This window comes from Malus domestica, chromosome 15 (assembly GCF_042453785.1).
Source record: "Malus domestica chromosome 15, GDT2T_hap1".
Taxonomy (NCBI): Eukaryota; Viridiplantae; Streptophyta; class Magnoliopsida; order Rosales; family Rosaceae; genus Malus; species Malus domestica.
The window spans coordinates 50061279-50087592 of NC_091675.1; the positions used below are offsets into that span (position 1 = coordinate 50061279).

Genomic DNA, 26314 nt, shown 5'->3' on the forward strand with positions numbered 1-26314 from the left:
ATGTGATGTTCTAGGTAAGCTTGGCAAACGAAGCTCACATTTCTATTTACTCGCCAGATCATGATGCCAGTAAAGAGAAAGTAATTAATAGCTGGCTTGTAGAGAGAAGGAAGAAGCCTAGCCAGCTATCTTTGCAGGTACAAGAAAACAGTTTTTGGGTCAGAGATGATGATGGCCATCGGCTGCTCAAGGGAATAATACAATGAATTGGGATCATTCTTTTGGAAAGCACTGGTATCGGAGACACATAAATTACCAAATTAATCTACCGAGGATGATCTCCCCTCAAAGGGACTCCATTGAGATCATGACCAACATTTGGACATGGGAAAGACTTACAAAGGGCACCACTATATATAATAAACTACAGAATAAGTTCTTGAGAAAATTATCAGATCCATATATGCGGAAACCCTAGCACAACAAATTTATGTAAAAACTCTTTTAAAAACGTTTTTATTCCAAGTTGTTTGGTTTCAAAGAATCTGTCGTTGAACTAGCCACCAAGAAATAGTATGAAGCAGTATCTATAAATTCATAGTACCTAAACAAGAAAATAACTAATCCATCACCATAGAGTATAGTTGCATTCACCCATAACTTGGTCAACTGTACTGCTAGGGCAAAGGCTCGATAAGTTTTCCAGTTTCCATTTACTCACCAGATATTAAAGGCAGTAAACTAAATTAAAAGCTGGATTATTTCCATTGGCTATCAATCTGGGTAAGAAAAACATTGAATTGGGATTATTAAACAGCGCTGATATAGGAGAATACCAAATGAGCTCGAAGGGGACTCAACAATCGAAGCCTCATCAAATTTGACGATAGGTTATTTGAAACATGGGAAGAGTATTTAAGAAAAGGTACCGAGATATACAATGGAAAATTAACTACAGAAAAGTTGAAAAGATTATCTGCCCCCACTAGTACAAAAACATGTTTGCGCGACGGAAACTTGCGCGACGCAGCAAATTTCGTCGCGCAAAGTATCTTTGCGCGACGCTAAACACAAAACGTCGCGCAAAGTATCTTTGCGCGACGGACCTTTGCGCGACGAAGGAATGCGTCGCGCAAAACAGCTTTGCGCGACGAAGGTGCACCTACGTCACGCAAAACCTCTTTGCGCGACGCATTCCTTCGTCGCGTAAAGTTCCGTCGCACAAAGATACTTTGCGCGACGTGGGTGGCGTCGCGCAAAGTCAACGACTTTTTTTTCTTAAATAACCACACATAGGGGCCTTTTTCTTCACACTCAACCTCTCTCCTTCACTCTCTTTCAGACTCTCTACCTCTCTCAACCTTCACCATCTTCACCTTCAAGTATTGTATTTATTTGATTTATTAATTACATTTATGTTTGGATTTTTTTATTTTTATGTATTTATGTTTTTCTTTAATTATCTTTGTCAATGCTAGCTTATTTTTAACAAGTTGAGTTTTGGTTTTGAACAATTGAACGAGTAGAATGAATGACTAGGAGTATGAAGGATTTTGATAGGTTTAGGGAAACAAAAGCTAAGAAGAGGGAAAAAAAAAAAAAAAAAACTTTGCGCGACGTAGGTACACCTGCGTCGCACAAAACAGCTTTGCACGACGTAGGTGTACCTACGTCGCGCAAAGTTTTTTTTTTTTTTTTTCCTCTTCTTTTGGGGTTCTTGCATTGCCTTTTTCTATTGTGGTATCTACTTGTGTAAATGTTTTAAATTGACGATCAAATTAGTTCATTGTATTCATATAGGGTTAAAGAGTGTAGCTCTCAAAAATCATCAAAATCGGAGTTAAAACTACCGTTAAATCGTGCTTTTTCGTTTATAATCGTCGAAAAGTTTTGTCCCGTTACTTGATCTCTGAATGTTTGTTTTTTGCGATTTTTGGCGTACGCGATCTCAAAGCATATACAAACACGTTTGACGGTTGGATCGTTGAAACTAGTTTCGTACAATGCGTATCTCATTAAAACGATACATTCACTAACACTTGGAGTTTATTTATATTTTCATCAAGTATAACATAAGATTTTGTGGTGTCCAGTAGTGTAATATTTTAAATTGAAGATCGAATTAGTTCATTGTATTCATATAGGGTCAAGGAGTGTAGCTCTAAAAAATCATCAAAATCGGAGTTAAAACTACCGTTAAATCGTGTTTTTTCGTTTATAACCGTCGAAAAGTTTTGTCTCGTTACTTGATCTCTGAATGTTTGTTTTTTGCGATTTTTGGCGTACGCGATCTCAAAGCATATACAAACACGTTTGACGGTTGGATCGTTGAAACTAGTTTCGTACAATGCGTATCTCATTAAAACGATACATTCACTAACACTTGGAGTTTATTTATATTTTCATCAAGTATAACATAAGATTTTGTGGTGTCCAGTAGTGTAATATTTTAAATTGAAGATCGAATTAGTTCATTGTATTCATATAGGGTCAAGGAGTGTAGCTCTAAAAAATCATCAAAATCGGAGTTAAAACTACCGTTAAATCGTGCTTTTTCGTTTATAACCGTCGAAAAGTTTTGTCTCGTTACTTGATCTCTGAATGTTTGTTTTTTGCGATTTTTGGCGTACGCGATCTCAAAACATATACAAACACGTTTGACGGTTGGATCGTTGAAACTAGTTTCGTACAATGCGTATCTCATTAAAACGATACATTCACTAACACTTGGAGTTTATTTATATTTTCATCAAGTATAACATAAGATTTTGTGGTGTCCACTAGTGTAAATATTTTAAATTGAAGATCGAATTAGTTCATTGTATTCATATAGGGTCAAGGAGTGTAGCTCTAAAAAATCATCAAAATCGGAGTTAAAACTACCTTTAAATCGTGCTTTTTCGTTTATAACCGTCGAAAAGTTTTGTCTCGTTACTTGATCTCTGAATGTTTGTTTTTTGTGATTTTTAGCGTACGCGATCTCAAAGCATATACAAACATGTTTGACGGTTGGATTGTTGAAACTAGTTTCGTAGAATGTGTATCCCATTAAAACGATACATTCACTAACACTTGGAGTTTATTTATATTTTCATCAAGTATAACATAAGATTTTGTGGTGTCCACTAGTGTAATATTTTAAATTGAAGATCGAATTAGTTCATTGTATTCATATAGGGTCAAGGAGTGTAGCTCTAAAAAATCATCAAAATCGGAGTTAAAACTACCGTTAAATCGTGCTTTTTCGTTTATAACCGTCGAAAAGTTTTGTCTCGTTACTTGATCTCTGAATGTTTGTTTTTTGTGATTTTTAGCGTACGCGATCTCAAAGCATATACAAATATGTTTGACGGTTGGATCGTTGAAACTAGTTTCGTAGAATGTGTATCCCATTAAAACGATACATTCACTAACACTTGGAGTTTATTTATATTTTCATCAAGTATAACATAAGATTTTGTGGTGTCCACTAGTGTAAATATTTTAAATTGAAGATCGAATTAGTTCATTGTATTCATATAGGGTCAAGGAGTGTAGCTCTAAAAAATCATCAAAATCGGAGTTAAAACTATCGTTAAATCGTGCTTTTTCGTTTATAACCGTCGAAAAGTTTTGTCCCGTTACTTAATCATTGAATGTTTGTTTTTTGCGATTTTTGGCGTACGCGATCTCGAAGCATATACAAATAAGTTTGACGGTTGGATCGTTGAAACTAGTTTCGTACAATGCATCTCCCATCAAAACAATACATTCACTATCACTTAGAGTTTATTTATACTTTCATCAATTATAACATAAGATTTTGTGGTGTCCACTAGTGTAAATATTTTAATTGAAGATCGAATTAGTTCATTGTATTAATATAGGGTCAAGGAGTGTAGCTCTAAAAAATTATCAAAATCGAAGTTAAAACTACCGTTAAATCGTGATTTTTCATTTATAACCGTAAAAAAGTTTTGTCCTGTTACTTGATCTCTGAATATTTTTTTATTTTTATTTTTGGCGTATGTGATCTCGAAGTATATACAAACAAGTTTGACGGTTTGATCGTTGAAACTAATTTCGTACAATGCATTTCCCATCAAGTTCAATGGTATATATATTTAGTAAGTATATTTTAATTTATTTATTTTATACTCATAAGCAAAAGGGCAAGAGAAAAGCAAAAGAAAAAAAAAAAAAAAAACACTTTGCGCGACGTAGGTACACATGCGTCGCGCAAAACAGTTTTGCACGACGCAAGTGTACCTACGTCGCGCAAGTTATGATAAATATGGCGGTAAAATAGTGAAAAATAGGCGGTTTTTTTCAATTTTCCTAAGTTTGGACCTCTTTCCCGGCCCGTAGACATCTCTCTCCGCTTTCCCTCTTTCCTGTATAATAGACCTCTCTCTTCCCTCTTTGCCGTATAGACCTCTCTCTTCCCTCTCGCTCATCTCTCCTTCTCTCTTTCCCGTGGACATCTATCTCCCTCTCGTTCGCAAGCTTTCCTCTTCACAATCTCGAATCCAACCACCACCACTACTCTGTTGGTTGTCTCTCTCCCTCTCGTTCTAAACGACTGGCAGCCATGCGAATCTCGAAGCCGACGCGAATCAAGTCCCAAAATCAAGGTGAGAGTTTCTGATCTTCGATGGGTTTTTGTTATTTAGGGTTTAGGCTCAAATTGCATGTTGGGTTTTTGTCAAATTGCTTTTTCGGTGAAGTGATTCGAGTTGATTGTTTAAAGTTTTTGCAATTTTGTTGATCTGTTGAGCTCCATTGGCGAGAATTTCACAGATTTTCTTTTTCCATCTCTTTCTGTTTGGTTGGTGAGAAAATTTTGGAAGCCAAATTCGATTTCCAGAATGAATTAATATTGGAAGAAAATTGATTTATCTTACGTTAAGTGCTACTCGTTCTGCTCAATTAAGCGTTAAGCTCATGTATTTTACTAGGATAATCTATGGCTTAGGAGTGACTTTGATGCACTTATGTCAAACTTCACCATGAAATTAAGCACTGGCTTCCCCCGGGGGGGGGGGGATCCTATGTGCATTGTTAATCTGACTTGCCAAGCTTAACTACCGTACCTTTATTTTTCTTAAGAAATAAACAGGCTTTGTAAATGTTTTGTCGAAGGTAATGACAACAGCATGAACTGTAAACTTTTAAATTCCTTAAAAGTGTTTCAATTGGTGTTAAATGATTTCTGTCTTTGTTATTAGTCCCAATGCGATCACAAAATTATTTGGTGTATGTTTAATGTACATGTCATAGAAAAATATGGTGCTGTGATATATCATTGATGTATGAGTGTGCTGAGTCCCGCATAAAAACCTGTGATTGAATGGTCATTGAGCATTTGGCTTTGGTAAAAACTTATTGGTTTATTTGAACATAGGGGGCCTGAAGCTCCAGGGCAGCTGTATTCTCTTCCTTTAGGCTTTGGAAGAGTTCGTCCTGCTGCGAGTCAACCTTACCCTTCTGCAGGAGTCCATGGGTAAGGACAACCCTTGTAAATTAAACATATAAATTCATTATTATGTGTTTCACTTAGTGTTTTATGTTTTTTTCTGTGTGTATCTGTCTCAATGCGATCACATTCTTGTGGCACATGTTTAATTTATGACACATCAGAGAAGAATATAGTGTTGTGATATATTATTGATGCATGAATGTGCCTGAGTTATGCATAAACACCTGTCATTGAATAGCCATTGCGCATTTGGGTTTCGTTATATATTAAAAACTTATTGATTTTTATTTCAACATAGGGGGCCTGAAGCTCTAGGGCAGCTGCATTCACCTCATTTGGCCTTTGAAAGAGCTCGTCCTGCTGCAAGTCATTCTTACCCATCTGCAGGAGTCCATAGGTACGACAATCCCTGTAATTGTACATTCAGTATTCTGTGTTTAAGATGATTTGAGAAAACCAATTACATTTAGAAGCGGACTTGTCATTAGTCGGAAAAATCTGTGTTATTGTCCAATGCCATGTGAAGTAGAATTGACTAGCTTTAGATAATTGGCATTTTAATTTCTAAGTTGTAGCAGTGTTGTGTGTGTGTTTCAGTTTCGGCATGTGAAACTTTTCGTTTCATTGTTATGACCTTGGTTTAATTAGACCTTTGCACGGTTTCTTTTTGTACGTATTTCTCATCAAGAACTTGGTGGTTGAGCTTGAAATCCTATATTCCATTAAGCAAATATTATATAAGCTGAAAATGTATTCTTTCAGCATTTTGTGTGGCATGCTTTAAGCCTTTTGCTTTCTCTTTAGCGAGAAAAGATTTATGCTTTCGCCTTTTGTTTTCTATTCTTTTGTTAAATTTCTTACTGATAAGTTTGTCTTTGAAATGATGTTGAGTTGAATGCTTTCTTGATGCTCTGCATGTCCTGAACTTACACGTTTTACACAAATATTCGGAGGAGTGGTAGGCCGAAAATGTGGCCCTCCCGATGTCAACTCTGTATAAACAAATTATATGTCTTTTCCATTTCCTATATGCTCGCACTGATTGAAAGATGTGGAAATTGATTTCTTAGAATTGTTTTTAAGAGAACACTCTCTCTATACATTCAGCCACAATCGTTCACTAGTTGCAAGCTGTAGAAATCATTATCAGCACCATTCTGAAACCTTTGTTAATTTTTCAGGGGAAGAAGAAAGATTGCTCAGTTCTCTTTCTCTTCTCCCCTTTTCCTTTTCCCTTTAATTTTCTCGTTTCTCCGTTTTGCTTCTCTGCAATAATTAAATACATATTCCAAGCATATATATGTGTGTATATATATGTATGTATATGCAAATAATTGGAAGATTAGTTGGTTGGATGATGGATTGCAAAATGTTTGCCACTGCAATTTGGAATGCCCAATCCGTTTTGTCCATTCAATATTAATCTGTTAAAACAGAAAAAAAAAATGAAAAAATTCTGTGTTCATAAGTGTACTCATGACTCAGTGAAAGAGTGTGAAGTGGGTGTGTAGAGTTATTCCTTGCAGCCATCATCTTATGTTTGAAGTCCAAATTATGTTGCGAAGAAACCTTTGTTGAGGTTCATATTTGGATTTAATATTTAGATGAGCTTAATTATGATGAAATGCCTGCCATTTCAATTTATCATTTTGCAAAGAAACATATAAATGCGACTGCGTTTTAAATTTTTAGTACCATTTTCTGGAATCACCATTATTGTATTCTTAGTAGCCTGTCTTACCTACCTTTGTTTTTCCCTCTCCTTCACATTTCTATGATCATCATCCATGATGTAGTTTGTATTGGTGAGAAGATTTAAGGTTGAATTTCCACCCTTGGATGCAGATGTTCAGATTGTGACTGAGGTCTTGGATCAGAAGTTCGGTCGTCGTCATGGTAAGGTTGTTCGGTGTACGGGGAAGGCGGGGGTTCGTGAAACGGGTGCCTCTTCTTCCAGATTGTCCATAGGAGAGGTCAATTCCTTGAAGGAGGAAGTGACAACCCTAAGAGGTCAGGTTGCGGCCCAGGGCGACCACATTAGGGCCCAGGACGAGAGGATGAATATGATTGTTCAGGCCTTAGCGATGTCCGGCCTCCAAATCCCGACGATGCCAGCACCTAATGTTGCTCCACCTTCGACTTCCCAGCCATTTTGCCCAGACGATACCGAGTAGCATGATGTATTAAACTTAGAAGACTTGTAGTTTTTTATTTTTTTGTTCGGACAAACATACATTTTCATATATTCTATAATTATTTACTTTTTCTTGGTTTATTAATTATTTTTTAGAATTTAATTATAATATTTATTAAAAATTAAAAAAATAAATATAAATGACAAAAAATAAATAAATAAATAAAACTTTGCGCGACGTAGGTAGGCACTACGTCGCTCAAAGTAGCTTTGCGCGACGTAGATCCCTGCGTCGCGCAAAGTTTCTTTGCGCGACGTAGTGCCTACCTACGTCGCGCAAAGCTGCTTTGAGCGACGTAGTGCCTACCTACGTCGCGCAAAGCTGCTTTGCGCGACGTAGATCCCTGCGTCGCGCAAAGCTACTTTGCGCGACGCAGGTAGGCACCTACGTCGCGCAAACCCTTCCTTCACTGCCTTCGCGCGACGGTTCTTGCGCGACGAAGGTTCGTTTGGCTAATTTTTGGGCGACGTATTTTTGACTTTGCGCGACGACGGTCCTACGTCGCGCAAAGTATTTTTTGTACTAGTGCCCATATATGACGTATGACAGTGATTAAGGATCCCCTAGAAGATAAAACTTATATCAAAACTAATGATGTTCCAGATTGGTTTTTTTATCTTTTTTTTTTTGTACATTTTAGTAGGCAGTGGAAGATCGATGGATTTGCTAAATTCAGGAAATTAAAACACATCGTTTGTCCACTCTTGCCAAAGAAATAAAAAAGAAATAGATTTGATGAATACGAAGGACTACCTGAGCAACCTTAGTGTCATACTCTTGCTTGCCCACATATACTATTCGATCGGCAAGAATTCAATAAAACGAACTCAAATCTAATTGTTAAAGAAGAAATAGAACAAAAATATGTCTAATAAACAAGGAAAATGAAACCCTAAAGCACAACTCTATACATTGTTGGTGGAAAAATGATCAAAGGATAATTGTTGTTTATTGAAATGTATATACCTCTGGTAGATCATCAATTAAATAATAAGTCCAACTCTCTCCAGTCTTTTAAGATCACCATCTTCTTCTTCTTGGCCTGCAGATATAGCCTCGTAAACCAAAACCATTCCCTCTATATATTGAACCGAAAATCAAATAAGAAATAAGATATGGTGGCCAGATTCTGACACACAGAAACTGAGGAGTGTTTACTGCAATTCATTAGAATAAGTGAACGGCGGTCTTGAAAAACTATTGGCTTCAATACATTCTATAAGGTGTGTTATCCACAAACGCCTTTTTACTTCTCACACACCCTTGTTAATTTATGTCATTTGATATTTTTTAATTCATTTGATCCGATGGTCGCAAATAAAGGTGTGGAAAGTAAAAAAAGGTGTGTGAATATTGCATCCCTTTTTGTATTAGGGTTTGATGGGTCAGTCTTATCTAGGGGTGAATTTGATGAAGCGCCCCTCTCAATTTTTTGGGTTTAAATAATACACTTAGTTTTGAGTAGTTTGTCAAAACTACCTTCAAATATCTATTTTTTATTCATTTTTCGTGAAACAGACGAGTTCAACAAAAGCTAAACAACATCAACATATCTCCAGTGCAACTCTATCACTCGATCCTCATCCAAGATAGCCACCAAGGAAAAAACGTGTATGAATTTAGTGAGACAACACCTTTTTAGATAATTTAAAGAGTCATTTTTCCTTAAAATAATAAAAGGCCAATTAACCTCCCTCCGCCTACTCGTCTTATAAATATGATCTCTTGGCCCTATTTATGATTTTACTCTTTGTTTGACCTATTACAATATGGACCAAAAGACACAATTAAAGAGCACTAAAGAGTGAGGATATTATGTACGCTAAGCACACAATGGTATGGGTCAGTGAAGTGCTGACAAAATGCATCATCAAAAACATGGGAGAAAGGTTTTGGCATTGTGTGCCTTGTTGTTGGGATGCAACGAGAATAGTCATGCATCCCCAGTGAGCTAACTTTCTAGCTTCGCCCTTGGTCTTATTGTTTATATTCTTCATGTTCAGTTTGGCACGTGTGTTTGGTTCCTCTGCCTGTATTTAGCTATTCACCAGGTTAATTCCACGTTATCTTTTTTTTTCTTTTTTGGGGGGGGGGGGGGGTGGGGGAATTAGCTAAATAGAAGGATTTCTAACTTTGGTTGTTGAAATAGAAAGAAAGACATGAAAGACATGAACAACATATAGTATTGAAAGATTGAAATTGTGAAGTACCCTATGTACATAAGCTTATAGATAAAACTTAGATATATACCATAGATATAGTATTAGGCTATTAGCATGTAGTATATATATTGTTTATATGATATCTATAATGTATGTAAACCATGTCTATATTCACAATGTTGTCGATATGGTAATAGATAGTTATTGATATGTTGGATATCTCATATATACTCAAAGAACCGTAGAATGGGAGAATAATTTCCGTAGTATATTCAACAACTAGGGTTACATCTTTATACAATGCCTCTCAAAATATGAACCTAAACTATTGCCTACAAACAAGGCTAATCAAAGACTCCCATTCCATGCTTTCTGATGATGGTTTCATAGCATCCTTGTAGTTAACACTTCCTAAGATTTCCTTCGACATGGATCCTAAGAGCCACGTCTTAACCAGATTGTTGCATCAATTCCATTGCTGCAATTCTTCAAGTTTATCTTCACTTGGCTTCTTGACCGTTCCATCAACAAGCCCTAGTTTGTTTTTGACCATTAAGGCCATGGCTATGGAATGAACCCATGTGTAATTATCTTCCACCAGCAGCTGCGTCACAAGCATTGTACAAAGTTGGCCCGAATGGTGGCGATACAGTAGGTGATCAAGGCTTTCCCACTTCAGATCATGCCTAACAAGGTTGACTTGTTGTCTACATTGTCACCCATGGCTACGTTTGCTAGGGTTTGTATTTGTGTTTTTATTTTCCCAGACCAATTACTCTGGTACCATCATAAGTAGCGTAGAATGGGAGAATATGATTTCCGTAGGATATATTCATCAACTAGGGTTACATCTTTATACAATGATCTCTCACAATATGATCCTAAACTATTGCCTACAAACAAGGCTAATCAAAGACTAAACAAGGAAGTAAAAAACTAAATATCAATTTACAATAGTGACTAATTAATTTGAAATATTTAGTTATTTACTTCATTATTTAGTCTCTGATTTGCCTTGTTTTTAGGCAATAGTTTAAAATCATATTGTGAAAGTCATTGTATAAAGATGTAAATCTAGTTGATGAAATACTACGGAAATTATTCTCCCATTCTACGCTTCTTATGATGGTAACAAAGTGATTGATCTGGGAAAATTGAAAAGCAAAATACAAACATAAATACAAACGCTAGCAAACCCAACCATGTGTGACAACGTAGACAAAAATTCAACCTCTTCATGCATGACTTCACATCTAAAGTGGGAATGCCCTAATCACCGATTCTATCTCCACCATTCGGACCAACATAGTGCAATGTTGTGCCGCAACCGCTGGTGGAGGACAATAACAGTACATGGGTTCAATCCATGAGCATGGCCTTAATGTTCAAAAACAAACTAGGGCTTGTTGATGGAACAGTCAAGAAGCCAAGTGAAAATAAACCTGAAGAATTGCAGCAATGGAATCGATGCAACAATCTGGTTAAGACATGGCTCTTAGGATCCATGTCGAAGGAAATCTCAGGGAGTGTCATCAATTGCAAGGATGCTCTGATACCATCATAAGAAGCGTAGAATGGGAGAATAATTTCCGTAGTATATTTATCAACTAGGGTTACATCTTTATACAATGACTCTCACAATATGATCCTAAACTATTGCCTAAGAGACTAAACAAGGAAGTAAATAACTAAATATGATCAATTTACAATATTGATTAATTAATTTGAGATTTTGTTCTAAAAAAATTTAATTTAGATATCTTCTTTAACATATACTTTCACGATATTGGTCACTCGCCACCACATGTTGCTATTACCATAACCTAAAATTTGCTCGCTGTCGCAAGCTGGAGCATCCACAAAGAACGAACTCAGATCGATTGATAATTGAACTCAGAACGAGTTAGAATGACTTTTAATTGGTGAGAGAGGAAAAGTCGCACAAAGATCTCCCTACCATGATTTCTCGCTTTCTTCTTTTTCTTGAAATTATGTAGAATTAATTCCAAACACCACCGAATGGCCATCAACCAATATTATTTTACAAAAGAGGAATAATTTGCAATTGTAAAATTGATAGGTTAGTTATATATATGCCTAACTGGATCATTTGAAAAACCATAAGAGAGACTGGGAGAGAATTTGTGGGTAGTAGGGGTTGCGAGAGACCTAGATAGAGAAGAGAGATCGAGATCGATCGAGAAAGAGAGGAAACTCAGGACAGTTTGAAAGAAAAACAAATACAACTGTTTTTTCACAAAACACATTTTACTAGACACTCTAAAGTTTGCCTTCACTGCCAATATATTAGAGCAGCATCTCAACAATCATACATCCACGATACAAGCTGGCCTTCACGGCCAATATATTAGAGCAGCATATCTCCACCAGAAAAGGCGAAGCTAAATAACTTCGCTTTGTCATTACTGACAGTTTGTGCGGTTAATTGTACGTAGCAAATGAATTTGAAAAGAAAGTATTGTCTTGTGCTTCACTCTCACACGTCAGAGTGGTAGTTCAGCTTTTACCACGTATTCTCAAACTTTTGATTTCCTTACATTACCATCTGTTTGGTTACGAAGAAAATTTCCAAGTAAACAATAGATGAATAGAGAATTTAAGTCTGAGATTTTTATTTTGTTGCTTCTTTTTCCTCATTGAATAAAGGTTTCTTGCACAAGTGTTCCAGTATTGAATATTTACTTAGATATGTTTGTTTCCCTTGAAATAAAGTTTTCTTGGCAGTGGAATTAGATATCTGTGACAGCACGGAAATTATCATTCGGGGAGATTACGGTTAAATGCAAAATCGTTGGCATTCATTTTTGAATTTGAGATATGAAATCAAAATATCAAATGCTAAAATTTTGGAGCATTCATTCTTTACAATAGAATCTAAGTGACAATATATATGTAGAGCTACATAAAGAGTTTACATTTTCAATTTTAACTGAAATGTACATACTAATGTCTAACTTAAGTATCGTGGTACAAATGGGTTTGCCAAAGCGTCAAGGAGTTAGTGATAGGATAAGTGATAAACAAAATGACCACCACCATTTTGTCTGTAAGTTTTCGCTGAAATTAGGCAACTCAGTGAAAAAGGTTTTATCTTACCTCCCTGTACTTGAAGATTTGGATATACAGGGAAGTCTTGATAAAGGCAACGTCTGCACCAGAAATGAGGACGTTAGTAATGTTGATGACAAACTTAAATTTTTATTACTGCTCTGAAACTCGTAACCATATAGAACACATAACAGTGATAAGGAATCCCTAGCACACAACAAGTTCACATCAAAACTTTGTCAGATCTGTTTTCTTTTTTTTGAGAAATTTGGCAGATCGATTCATTTACAAAATTTAAAAAACTGAAACACATTACTCGTTCCACTCATGGATAACAAATAAAAAGAAGGGAATTTTAACGAAAAGCTTCTGGTACTGTTTACTTCAACGAAAAATCACATTTTTACATTAAAAAGTCAATCATGAGACTATTCACTTTACCCTTTATTTTGTCTTTATCGTTAAAACTCAAAGTTTTCAAGCCATTTTCATTAATTTTCATTAAAAAGAAATTATCTTTAATAAATAAGAAGGATTAAAAGCTGGCCAAAAAATCAAAAGTTGGCTTGTTTATCAGGTTTCAATTTACTCACCAGGTCTTGAACATAATAAACTGAATTAAAAGCTGGCTTGTTTAAGATGGAAAAAACCTAGGTAGGGAGCTTTTCAGGTATAAGAAAACAATTTTCTTAAGAAAACAATTTTTGGGCCAGAGATCATAGCCATTGGCTATCACTCAGGGTAGAAAAACAATGAATTGGGATCATTCTTTTGGAAAGCTGTGATATCGGACACAATAACAAATTTATAAACCGAAATTGCTCATAGGTTTTTTGGAACATGTCAAAACCTTCCAGATCCGTTTTTTTTTTTTCTTTCTTTTCAGTAAATTTGGCAGCGATGGAAGATCGATCAATTTACCATGTAACAAACCAAAACACAACGGTCGTTGTCTCGCCAATGCCAAACAAAAACAAATAAAAAATAAAATAGATCGTTATATGAAGGGTTAATTACTTGAGCAGCCTTTTCTTTTCAGCGTTTCCTCGTACCTGGTGGTCACTCGAATGGCACAAGTTCTACAAAACAAAATCAAATATAATGGTTAAAGACGAAATAGAACGGCAATATATCTAATAACCAGGAAAATGAAACCTGAATCACAGATCTATGTTGTTGCTGGAAAATAGATCAAAAGGTAATTCATGTGTATATACCTCTGGTAAATCATGAATGCGATAATAGGTCAAATTCTTCGGTCTTTTAGCATCATCTTTCTCCTCATCCTGGCCTTCACACAAAGTCCCGTAAACCAAAACCATTCCCTCCATATATTGAACCGAAATTCTAATAATTAGAAATAAGAGAAAGAGAAAGGTGGGCAGATTCGTACACACATCAACTGAGGAGTGTTTGCCTCAGTTTTATAGAATAAGCGGACGGCGGTTTTGAAAAACTATTGGCTTCAATACCTCTGTCTGGTATTAGGGTTTGGTGGCTTAATCTTATCTGCTGCCTCAGCAACGTTAATTCACCAGGTTCCGTTTGGCACGTGTGTTTGGTTGATCCGCGTGATTTAAGCTATTATATCAATTTCACGTATTTGTTTAAGAAAAGAGAGGAGCATTTTCTGTTTTTGTTTAATTTTGATTTTTAAAAACAAGTTTTGTAAATTTAAAATTTTAATTATTTAGTGTAAGTTACGTAATTTTAACTTTTTATGAAAGAGCATTGTTGTTTAGTCGAAAATAATAGAGTTCAGTTCAAATATACGAAGGGAGAACTTGTTGATAAAAAGAGCATTGTTGTTTTGTCGAAAATAATACTGTTTGGTTCAAACATATGAAGGGGGATGTTTTTGACACTCTAAAAATGTCATAGTGCATTTCTTCTTAATGATAACAAAAGGGAACAAATATACATGTGAAAAGATGTGTGATGACTTTTTTAATGTGCCAATAACAATTCTCTTAATAAATAAATGGAGATGGATACCGGCCGATGACTTCGAGAAGGAGCAAGATCAGCTTCTAGTTATGGTACGTGAATGTTTTAGGGTTTAGGGAAAATATATAGATCGGTTTTGTATTACCATTCTATTTGAATTAACAAAAACAATCCTTCTATAAATGGATGACCAAACATTCATGATTTCAATGTGAGTGAATCGAATTTCGAAATCTAACTTTAATGTCCTAGGGTTTAGGAAAAATAGACTGGTTTTGTATCAACATTCTATTTAAATTACCAAAAACAATCCTTCCTTAACACGGATGACCAAACATTCATGATCCCAATACGAGTGAATCAAAATTCGAAATCTAACTTTAATATCCTTCCATAGGTACCAATTAATCGGCAAAGAAAGTTCTCTTTAATTTTTTGGTGATTTTTTCTGTAATTGTTTGGGCCCAAAATAGCATTTCGGACTGAACCCAAAATTGTTTTCAATCCAATAAGAAATATCGGGAATATTCTTTACCATGGGCCGAGCCTAGTAAAGTTCGGCTGAGTCCTATCAGGAAATGGTTCTATATGGATAAGGGTGAAGTGGTCGAATCCTAGTACAATAAGGATTCTTTAGAAGCTAAAGATGCTTTGAATCCTATGGGGGTTAGGATTGGTCATGACCTGATTAGATTGGGCTAAGGAATTCTAGTTCGAGTTAAATTCTAACTTGATCATTAGGGAAATTGCTACTATAAATAGAGAAGGGAGTGCATCATTCAAAACCCCCTCCAAATCAACACACAATTGTCCTACGCAAACAACCTTTCAAGGACCTTGAGATTTTTATTTTCCTTTTTCTCGCTAACACATCTTCAGTTTGGATAAACAACATTGTGGAGGCAACCGGCAACATCTTCTGTTTGGATAAACAACACTAGAGCTGTAGAATCAGTTGATCGAGGAACACCTTCAGTTTGGATAAACAACACTACTTCAAGACCGATTGGCTACCTATCCAAGTCTCGCCAGCAAGGATTTTCAAGTCCTTATTGGAAGAGGCCATCTCATTAGCCTTCTTGGCGAAGTAAGGTGTTACCAGATTACTACATTCGGCACACTGAAAGCCGAATTAATATTGAACTTCGCAGAACTAGCAGCCTTGTCTTTAGGCTCTATAACCCAAAGGTCGAGGCGTGTTCCTTCCTCGGCTGCAGTAGTGAAATCAAGAAATCAGCAGCACGCCCAACGGCACATCAACATTCATTTACTCTCCGATCAAGCTCGGCAGACGAGTTGGTACACCCTGCATTCAACCGAGTGATGTAGTTAGCTCATTAGTTACTCAGCCTAGAGCCTACATAGGCTAAGTAGTTTTTAGGGTCAGCATTTTGGCACGCCCACTGGGACTCAGTGCTAAAGCTAAGAAGTTCATGACCATTGAAACAAGGTCAATCAAGAAGAAAACAACTATAGGTAAATCGACTACTAGTTTAGCACCTATAGTTCGAAGTCCAGTCCAAGGCAATGTGTCGCAAGCATATGATATCCCTGTTGCCATAACACATGAAACCATAAGCACAATCCCTTGAGAAATAGACATTAATCTTGGCGGACAGAACCATGATGCTGTGGTCTTCACCCAAACCACCAAGGTGGCAAAATATGGTTTTATTGAAGGCTTGGTAGATGATTATGACAACGAAGACGATGAGACCTCTGGTGCACCGTCTAAATCTTTCTTTCAATGATGGTTGCAAGAATAATCTCAGCAATTTGAGCAAGTTTTTAGCTGAAAGGTGAAAAGCCTACATGACAAGGTGCTTAAGAGCAACTCGGTGACTAATAAGTTGCTTGAAATTCTAGTTAACAAAGCTCATGAGAATGGGCCCATCGATCAGCCCAGACATAATCTCTTTTTAAAGAAGAATACTCCCTTAGGAGGGGAAAGGCCGCCGCTAGTGAAAGCCGAGATAGAACTCAATCAAACTAGGGCAATCGATCTCGAAAGACCATACGATGAGCCAAGCACTAGTTCAGGCCGAATTTGGTCGAACAACAGAAACGACATTTATTGATATGGGTGAAGTCTCGAAAATGATCGATTCGGCTTTGAAAAAAGGTCAAAATTCTCAAAGTTTATCCATCCATATCCGGCCTTTGTCGAAAGGTTTGAGTATCCCCGAGGTTTCAAGATTCTAAATTTTAGTCTCTTCACTGGGGAATCATCCCTGTCTTCATTGGAACATGTGGCTAGATTCACTGCCCAATATGGAGATGACAATAGCTATTTCCACAAACTACGATTGTTTTATTTCTCGTTAACGAGCACGACGTTTGCGTGGTACATCAACCTTCAACTGAATTCTATATAGAATTGGGAATAAATGGTCAAAAAATTTCATGAGCAATTCTATTGACCTAGAATAGAAGTGTCGACTTCTTGTTTGGCTAGAGTGGCCTAGTCGTTCGATGAGTCACCAATGGAATTTCTTACCAGGTTTAAATCAGCCAGGAATTGGTGTAAGGTACCCCTCCATAAAGTCAAATTTGTTAGGCTCTCCCAAAATGGTCTGGATATGGAATACAAGAAGAAATTTTTGGAAGCAAATTTTCGAGATTTGTATGAGTTGGCACAACATGTCGAGCAATATGTTTATTTGCTCAGAGAAGAAAAAATCTCGAAAACTCTAACTCGTGGTACAATTTACAAGAATCCAATGGTGAGCTACATATTAGCTGTGAGTGACGAATCCCAATATGTCAGTATTGACACGGCTGAGATAGTAATTGACAAACCTTATGTATGCAAAGCATTGGCTTACGCTAGTTCCAAAACGTCAAAACACGCTCGGCCTCTGTTGAAACAGCTGTCAAGACATCAAAGGTATACACTTTCGACATCACCAAGACCAGTTACAACTTGCAAAGATTATCAAGCTTCGGCTAGGGCATGACATTTCTAAAGCCAAAGACTTAAAGGGGAAAACATATTGCAAGTACCATAATTCGAACAAGCACACGACAAATAATTGCGTCATATTCCGTGATGCCATTCAAAGCTAGATTGACAATGGCAAATTGAAGTTCCCAGAGAAGACACAAATGCTGGTTGATGCTGATCTTTTCCTTTGTCAAAGGTAAACATGGTAGATGCCCATCTGCCAAAAGATAAGAAAAAAAAGGAAAAGTTGAGTTCATTCCAACGTACCACATCCCAAAACAGAACTCTCAACCACGATTGAAGATTGATTTCTCATCCCAAAATGAACCGCCTAGTTTATTCTCCAATCCAGTCTATGCCAAGCCAATGTCTGACACTCCAGTTCAGATAAATCTGAAAGCCAAACGATCTTACGTAGTAGATGATAATTTGAAGTTGATATAGTTAAGCCAAAACTGAAGAAACCTTTGGCTGAATTGCCACAACCCGCACCTATAGTTTCGGCAAAGTCTCAATCAATGCTCGGTTCGAGTCAACGCCAACAAAGGGTTTTCGATAGACTCGGCCCTCAACAACAACTACAAACCGCCTTCAGTTAAACGGCGACTTGACTTCAATAGGCCATTTTATGATGAGGATTACTATGTACACAACTGTGGAAGTTTAAGTTTATCTATGGCCCATCGAACTTTCTAACCTCATGAGCCATGAAACCACCGTTGGTATAGTTACAATTCCCTTACCGACGCATATACCGTTATATCCAAGTCTTAAAAACGTCGTCGACAAAGAATAGACTCCATGGCCCGTTAACGAACTGCTCATAAAGTGTCAGTCACAAAATGACAGCCTAAAGAGACGGCAAAAAAAAGGATGACTAACAAACTCCGGTGATCATGACTGAGTTGCTTTAAGGGAAGAAGGTAATTAATTGCAACTTTAAAATTGAGATTGAAGAATCTAAGAAAAAAAATCGACTTTACCCTGGAGAAATGAAAGCTCACATATAATATTTTGGAAAAGAGGCCGAAAGAAAATTCCCTCCATTGCCGCCGTAGGAACCATTGATCAAGGTTAAGCAGAATCGACACCCACCATTTTTAGATGAGGCTCTGGAGTACATATGAGAATTTCATAAGAAATATTCAGCCAACGATCTATACGACCTCCCAACTACATGTCAAGAGTCATTGATTTAGCCTTAACAGGCCCGACGCCGAACAAATCATCTAGAAATTGTCAAATTTGGGAATGAATGCTAGATTCAAACACATTCGCAAAACCAATGTTCTCGGCTTCAACGTAGACCTATACACTGATCTGGATCCTGCACACCTCCCAATTTCTTTAGATGACCTGCAGTATTTGTGATATCATTTTGAGGTTTTCTCAGTCGTTTTACTATTTGGCATCACGGCCCAAGAAAATGAATGTGTTACGAGATTAGATGCCTAACTAGACACACGAGATGCTTGCATCTCATGTCAAGAGTGGAATCATAAGGCTCTACAAACACAGGATTAAGTCCCAGCGCTATTGGAACTAGTTGCTGAAGTTGAAGCTAAAATAACCACGCCAGACAAGCCAAGTGAACATTCTTTGACATATGTTGCTGCAAATGACATAGTTGGTGCAGCCGATGACCAAGATATTCTGCTAAACGACCCAGAGGACAAGGATCGTAACTTAATAGGACCCTCGGTCCTCGACAACATGGAAATTAACATGGTCCATGTCTTTTCTATAAAGTTCAAACCAACCACATCTTAACCAAGCTTTTTGAATGGTGATGTGGTTGCAGAAGAGACCACGCAAGTTGACTTTGTGGCTATAAAAAAGGCCGAACATATTATCAAGTAGGACAAGCTCAAAACAGCCATACTCGAGTTATTACCCCGTTCCTCGGCCGTCAACCTTCATCATCTGAAGTCGTTGTATGTAACTACCCATATTGAATGATACCTGATTTCCAAAGTTTTTGTTGATTGCGGAGCAACGATCAACATAATGCTTGTGTTTATAATGAAAGCTTTGCGTCGCTCCAAAGATGATCTATTTCCATCCGACGTAACCATGAACAGCTTTGTTGGCGATAAGTCTCAGACTAAAGAAGTACTACCTTTGGAAGTAAATATCGCATGTCGAAATCATATGACCCTTGTTTTATAGTTGATTCAAAGACCGAGTACAATGCATTGCTTGGTCATGACTGAATTTACTAGACTAGTTGTATCCCTTCTTTGCTAAACCAAGTCCTTATCTTTTAGGACGGCAAATCGGATGTGGTTCATTTGGCCGATAATCAACCATTCGAGGCTAACATGATTCAAGCTCGTTATTATGACAACCATGTCAGCTATATCATTTTGCAAGGTTTTAATGAGGAAGGAAGGCCGACCATAATCTCTGTCCAAAAACCTATCGAGGTTGGCGCTGAAACTATTCAATAGGATTCGGCAATACTTGGATTGGCAGACTTAGTTGATTATCCTAATTACTGACACAACACAACGGGACAAACGCAAGGCCGCAGTTTCATCTACTATGGAATGGCTGCTGGCCCACTGGTACACCATTTCCAAGCAACCGAATTCTAGCGTGAACTTAGTGGAGTTCCTTGCCAAAGGGAATAACGGCTCAGTGTTGTCTTTCGATAAAATTCAAGTTGTACCGATCGAGCTCGAAGATAATCGGCCTGAAGTCAAAGATCATTTTGAAAAGATAAATGTTGGAATGGCCAACGAACCTCGACCTTTATTTATTAGTTCCTTGTTGCCTCAGCCTATGAAAGGCGAACTTTGTAAATTACTTGAGGAATTTAAAGACTGTTTTACTTGAAGCTACCATGAGATGCCTGAACTTGATGAACACTGTTGAACACAAGCTGCGTATCACAACCAGATGTAAACCTTTCTGCCAACCCCCAAGAAGATTCTCGACCGAAGTTCAGCTCGGCATCAAAGACAAACTTGTTTGACTTTTAAAAGTCAGCTTTATTCGGACAGCTCAATACATCGAATGGTTGGCGAATATTGTCCCAATTTTGAAGAAAAGTGATGCTTTGTGCATTTGCATCGATTTTCGTAATCTGAATCTGGCAACCCCTAAAGATGAACACCCAATGCCAATTTCATATTTATTAATCGACGTTGCAACAAACCATAAGATTTTATCTTTCGTGGACAGTCATGTTGGTTACTATTAAATTTTCATCGCTTAGGCAGATGTCTATAAAACTGATTTTCAATGCCTTAGGGCATTAGGGACCTACGAATAGGTCTCCTTTCGAACTTAAGAACGCCAGTGCCACATATTAATGTGCCATGAATACCATCTTTCATGACCTGATTGGCACAATTCTTGAAGTATACTTTGACGATGTCGTAGTCAAGTCCAAATGCCGTCAAACACATTTAGAGGATATTCAGCGAACTTTTCTTTGCAGGCGCCATCACAAACTCAAAATGAACCTTGCTAAATGTGCCTTTGGCTTATCCATAGGAAATTTTTTGGGTTTCCTTGTGCATCATCGAGGAATCAAGGTGCAAAAGAACAAGGCTTGTGTGATTATCGACATTCCACCTTTAACGACAAAGAAGCAGTTGCAATCCTTGCTCGGCAAGATCAGTTTTCTTCGTCGATTTATTTCTAATTCAGCGGGAAAAATGAAAGCTTTTTCCACGCTCCTAAAACTCAAAGATTCCAACTGATGCAAATGGTGAGAAGAACATCAGGATGCCATTACACAAATTAAGGTTTCTTTCACTAGCCCTCATGTTTTCATGCCGCCTTAGCGCGACAAGCCTTTCAAGTTGTTTATCTCAGCTACCGAAGAATCCATTGGTTGTCTTCTAGCACAAGATCACGATACCGGTCGGGAACATGCCATCTTTTACCTCAGCCGAAATCTCAACTCGGTTGGAATAAATTATTCGACCGTCGAGAAACTTTGCTTGGCTTTATTCTTTGCTGCATCCAAACTCCGGCATTACATATGTTACTCAAGTCATTGCATTCCTTTCCCCAACACCATTCTCCTTATGGATTTGGGGGTAATGTCAAAATCGATATGATGTTAACACGTGAGAATGATTGGACGATGTATTTTGATGGTTCTAGGACTACGACCTCGACCAATGTTGGCATTTTCATCCAATCACCTGACCACAACAAATGGTATTTCTCTCAAGTTAGATTTTGACTGTACCAACAACTAGGCCAAATATGAAGCCCTTGTTATCGGCCTTCATATTCTTCAAGACTTGAAGGCAGCCTGCGTACTTGCCCTCAGTGATTCAGAACTTGTGATTAAACAACTCAACGGAATTTTCCGTTGCATGAGTTGTACTTTGGCACCCTATCATATAGTTTCCATCTATTTAGCCGAATCATTCGCAGGCATCACATTTAAACATATCTCTCGAATTCAGAATACTGATGTTGCTGAGTTGGCTTAAATAGCCTCCAGAACATAACTCCTAAGGGGCAAGGTATGCCGGGTCATATTAGTCGATCGGCGTCCATGCCCAGCCCTAGTTAATTAACAAGCTCTTAAACCAGATGACGTAATTTGGACATGAGTTATTTCTTTGCCTTCGTTACTTAAACGAGAAGCTTTTATGGATATTTGCACAATTGAAACATTGCTAGATGACTGGAGAAGATCGATCATACGATATCTCGATGATCCAGTGGCAAGCATGACCGCAAGATAAGAGTACATGGAATCAATTACGTGGTGTATCAAAATAAGTTGTACCAAAAGGGTGATGATGGTTTATTATTGCTATGTCATGGCCTATAAAAGGTAATTCAGGCGATTGCTGAAATTTATGAAGGAATATGCGGTGCCCATCAATCCGGCCGAAAAATATGTTGGTTTATTCGGTGACAAGGATATTTTTGGCCAAGTATTTTAAAGGATTGCATAGAATATGCACGCAGTTGTGTACAATGTCAAATCCACAGACTTATCCAAAGAGTCTCGGCCGAATTGCTTCATTCGGTCACCAAACCATGGTCATTCAGAGGATGGGCCATTGATGTGATTGGTAAAATCACACCGTCATCTAGATCAGCAAAACACATGTAGATACTTATAACAACATATTACTTCACCAAGTGGGTCGAAGCAAAATCATATACCAAGTTAACATCCAAAGAAAGTTTTGATTTCGTAGAAGAGAATATTGGAACAAGATTCGGCATTCCAGAAATGATTATCATGGATAATGGCATAATTTTCACGGCTGATAGGTTCAAAGACTATACGGCGAAATCCAAAGAGTCTCTACCGAATTGCTTCATTCAGTCACTAAACTATGGCCATTAAGAGGATGGGCCATGGATGTGATTGGCAAAATCACACCGTCATCTAGATCATCAAAACACACGTGGATACTTGTAGAAACAGATTACTTCACCAAGTGGGTCGAAGCAAAATCATATGTCGAGTAACATCCAAAGAAGTTTGTGATATTATAGAAAAGAATATTGTAACAAGATTCGGCATTCCAGAAATGATTATCACGGATAACGGCTGATAGGTTCAAAAACTATACAACAAATTTGAAAATTCGGCTCGAACAATCCATGTTGTATTACCCACAGGTGAATGGGTAAGCCGAAACAAGTAACAAAGTTTTGATCGGTATTCTCGAGAAAATGGTGAAGGAAAGACCTGGTATGTGGCATTTAAGATTAAATGAGGCATATGGGCATATCGAACTTCACTTCGAACAGCAATAGGGATGATCCATATGCTTTGACCTGTGGGCACGATGCAATTTTGCCGATTGAGTTGAGTATAAACTTATTGCGAATTATCGAACAAAATAGTTTGTTTAGTGCTGAATATAGCCAAGCAATGAGACAAGATTTCGAGGATCTAGAGAAGACTCAACTTGATGCCTATAATATATTAGTAACACATTAAAAGATTGTCAATTGAGCTTATAATCAACAAGTAAAGCAAAAGACGTTCGACGAAGGTGACTTGGTATGGCAAATGGTGTTGCCAGTTGGGATCAAGGATCCTAGGTTTGGAAAATGGTCACCGAATTGGGAAAGACCTTTTATCTTTCACAAAGTTCTCGGTATGGAGGCATGCCATCTCAAAGATCGAACTGGTTTAATATACAAGTTGCCAATTATTGGGAAGTTCTTAAAGACGTATTATCTAGTTACTTGGGAGATGCAAAAAGTGCATATGTATATACATAAAAAGTCAACTAGTCCACAAGTCGACATTGGGAACATAATCTATGGGGTCAAAGGAAGAAAGGCTTCAAGTGTAGCTATTAACTATAGCCACTTTACTTCACCCATGGTGATCTCGGCACGCCGAGTCTTCTTGTCACCCTTTAGCGCTTGTATCCATTTTACGTTGACTGCATACTCTGCCAACTGAAGTTTGTTTGCCTCAAAATCCTTCTCAAGCTCAGAAGCAATGGCAGATCTTTGGGATTGAAGCTCGGCGATTTGACGGTCGAGATCTGCCATTTTCTTTTTCTTCGCTTTATTGGCCTCTAGGTTTGGTAAGATAGTCTCCTGAGCAGCCGTTGCAGCTTTCAAATCTTCATTAGCTTGAAGAACCTTTTAAAAAATATCAAAGTATAGCCGAGTTTGCTCCAAGACGATCATCAAGTAAACAACATTTTTATTGCTCACCAGACCGTCAGTTGAAAGGTTATTCAGACATTTTCCAATAGAGTCAAGACATTTCATCTAAAGAGCTTGCAAAGTTGAGAGAGATAGAGTTTCTTGTAGTTTGGTTAGAGCATTAGACTGGGTCGGGGCTACAAAAGGGTCGATCGTCCCAAATGTGCTGGCGAGATAAGCGTCGAGCTCGGTTTCCCATGAAGGCTGTACAAATAGTAAGGTTAGACGAGAAAATCTAAAAGAATGAATGACAAAAGAAAAGTGTTTTTAGACCTGTCGAGAAGTGACTTCAAACATATCTTCTGGACTGTTGGTTGAACCCACAGAGCTCAATAGCCAAGGCCAATGTTTAAGACATCTCTTCAATTCATATGGCCGATGAAGTTATCTATGTTTGATGGCCACCGAGGCAGCCACAAAATATAGACAACGCTCTTCAGCGCATAGAATTTTTGATGAAATGAACGATTGGGCACCTGACAATTAACGATTTTACTTCGTTTTAGCGTTCTAAGATAAGTCAAAATCAAAATAAAAGGAAACTTACAAAGGCCGAGATGATGTCTTGGGCAGGGATGCCAAGATCTTGGTCTTGTGCATGAACTGGCGTCTCTGCGATTTCTTTTTATTATACAGAAACTGTCGGTTAGGCGGTTGGCCCTCCAACGGCCGTCTTAGGATCGATACGGCTAGTCACCTCGGCCAGTGAGTGGGTATTGCCCTGGCCTGGACTGGGCATGAAAGATGCAACAACTTTGCCTTTATCCAGAAGAAAATGAACAACACTCGGATGCCCAGCCGGTCGAGAGCGTCTCACCAGAGAACTCGACTTGTTGTCTCCATCCTAATAACAAGAGTTGGAAAATTCAGTGAAGTCAATTGAGATATATGAGATAAATGCTAGGGCGTTCTTATACCTCCTCATCCAAAACGAACTGTGCAATGATGATATTTGGATTGGATAAGGGAGCTGTCGAGGTCGAGTCGACCATTGTCACATCAGGAATGACGTCGGGTTCTAGACCAACAACAGCTGCGTCAAGTTAGGGATCGACCGGAGGTTGAATTACAGGTTCCTCGGCCGTCGGATTTTGTGTTGACTATTCAACCAAGATGGCAGGTTCTTCTATTGGTTGTGCAGTGGTTGTTTGATTAACATTCGGGACCGAGGAATTCGGTAGCGTCCCCATGGGTACCTCAGCAGTAACAGGAGAATGAGTGGTTTTAGGAGTGGTCGCTTATGTGTCTTGGCTTGAGATGACGAAAATCTCACGTACCCTTTTCTTAGCCTTTTTCTTTACTCGTTTTAAGGGTTGTGTGATGTCGACAGTTGTCTCGATCAAGGGAAGAGGCCGTTTACCCGTTATCGTTGACCCATCAGCAATATCCGTCAAACTTGGCATAGATGAGGCCACTTTGCGAGGAACAATCAAAATGGTAATGGCCTGCGCAAAAGCAACATCCGATGGGGTTGGGGTGGTCAAAGTTATCTTAGGAGAGGTGGCGGTGACAACAATGACCTTCTTTGAGGGAGGAGCAAGCTTTTTCTTGGTCCCGACCATCGTAATCATTTCGACCCATTTTATTGAACGGCTAGCTGAAAAAACTTATGAGAAATTAGTAGTGAAGGAAATCAATCGAATGCATAAAATACATATAAAAAACAATTGAAAAATACCTTGAGTCACTTCTTTAGATTTCAAGACATGAGCTTTTTTAGGCCGATCACCAAAGGCTTGCTTTATTCTTTCTTTGACCAGTGTGTCGACAAAGTCCTTAATATAAGCGGTTTACCAGTCAATGAAAGTACTAATGCCATGAATTTTAGGGGCATATGGTTGAAGACGAAATTTAGCATACCGTTCTTTGAGTTCTTTCTTTGCTTCATTGCACTCATTTTATGAGGAGCCAGAAAGTCGTTCTCGGCTCAGAAGTGAGT

At 37.9% G+C, this 26314-nt stretch overlaps 1 protein-coding gene and 1 long non-coding RNA gene across 3 annotated transcripts; one reads left to right on the top strand and one right to left on the bottom strand.

The window, feature by feature from the left end:
* Positions 1-4264: 4264 nt before the first annotated feature.
* Positions 4265-7661, top strand: LOC139192284 (uncharacterized). Of its 2 annotated transcripts, none has more exons than XR_011576331.1 (4): positions 4265-4553; positions 5324-5422; positions 5697-5795; positions 7244-7661. It is a non-coding gene; the product is annotated as an uncharacterized lncRNA (long non-coding RNA). The 2 variants fall into 2 exon arrangements; XR_011576332.1 differs by having other exon boundaries at positions 4283-4553; positions 7195-7661.
* A 4983-nt stretch (positions 7662-12644) lies between these two features.
* LOC108172236 (uncharacterized) lies at positions 12645-14308 on the bottom strand. The gene is made up of 3 exons (XM_008340841.4): positions 14042-14308; positions 13842-13903; positions 12645-12925 (listed from the first exon to the last, which is right to left on the bottom strand). The coding sequence occupies exons 1-3, from the start codon at positions 14153-14155 to the stop codon at positions 12775-12777; spliced, it is 327 nt and encodes a 108-aa protein (XP_008339063.2). The 5' UTR covers positions 14156-14308; the 3' UTR covers positions 12645-12774.
* Between the last annotated feature and the right edge of the window lie 12006 nt (positions 14309-26314).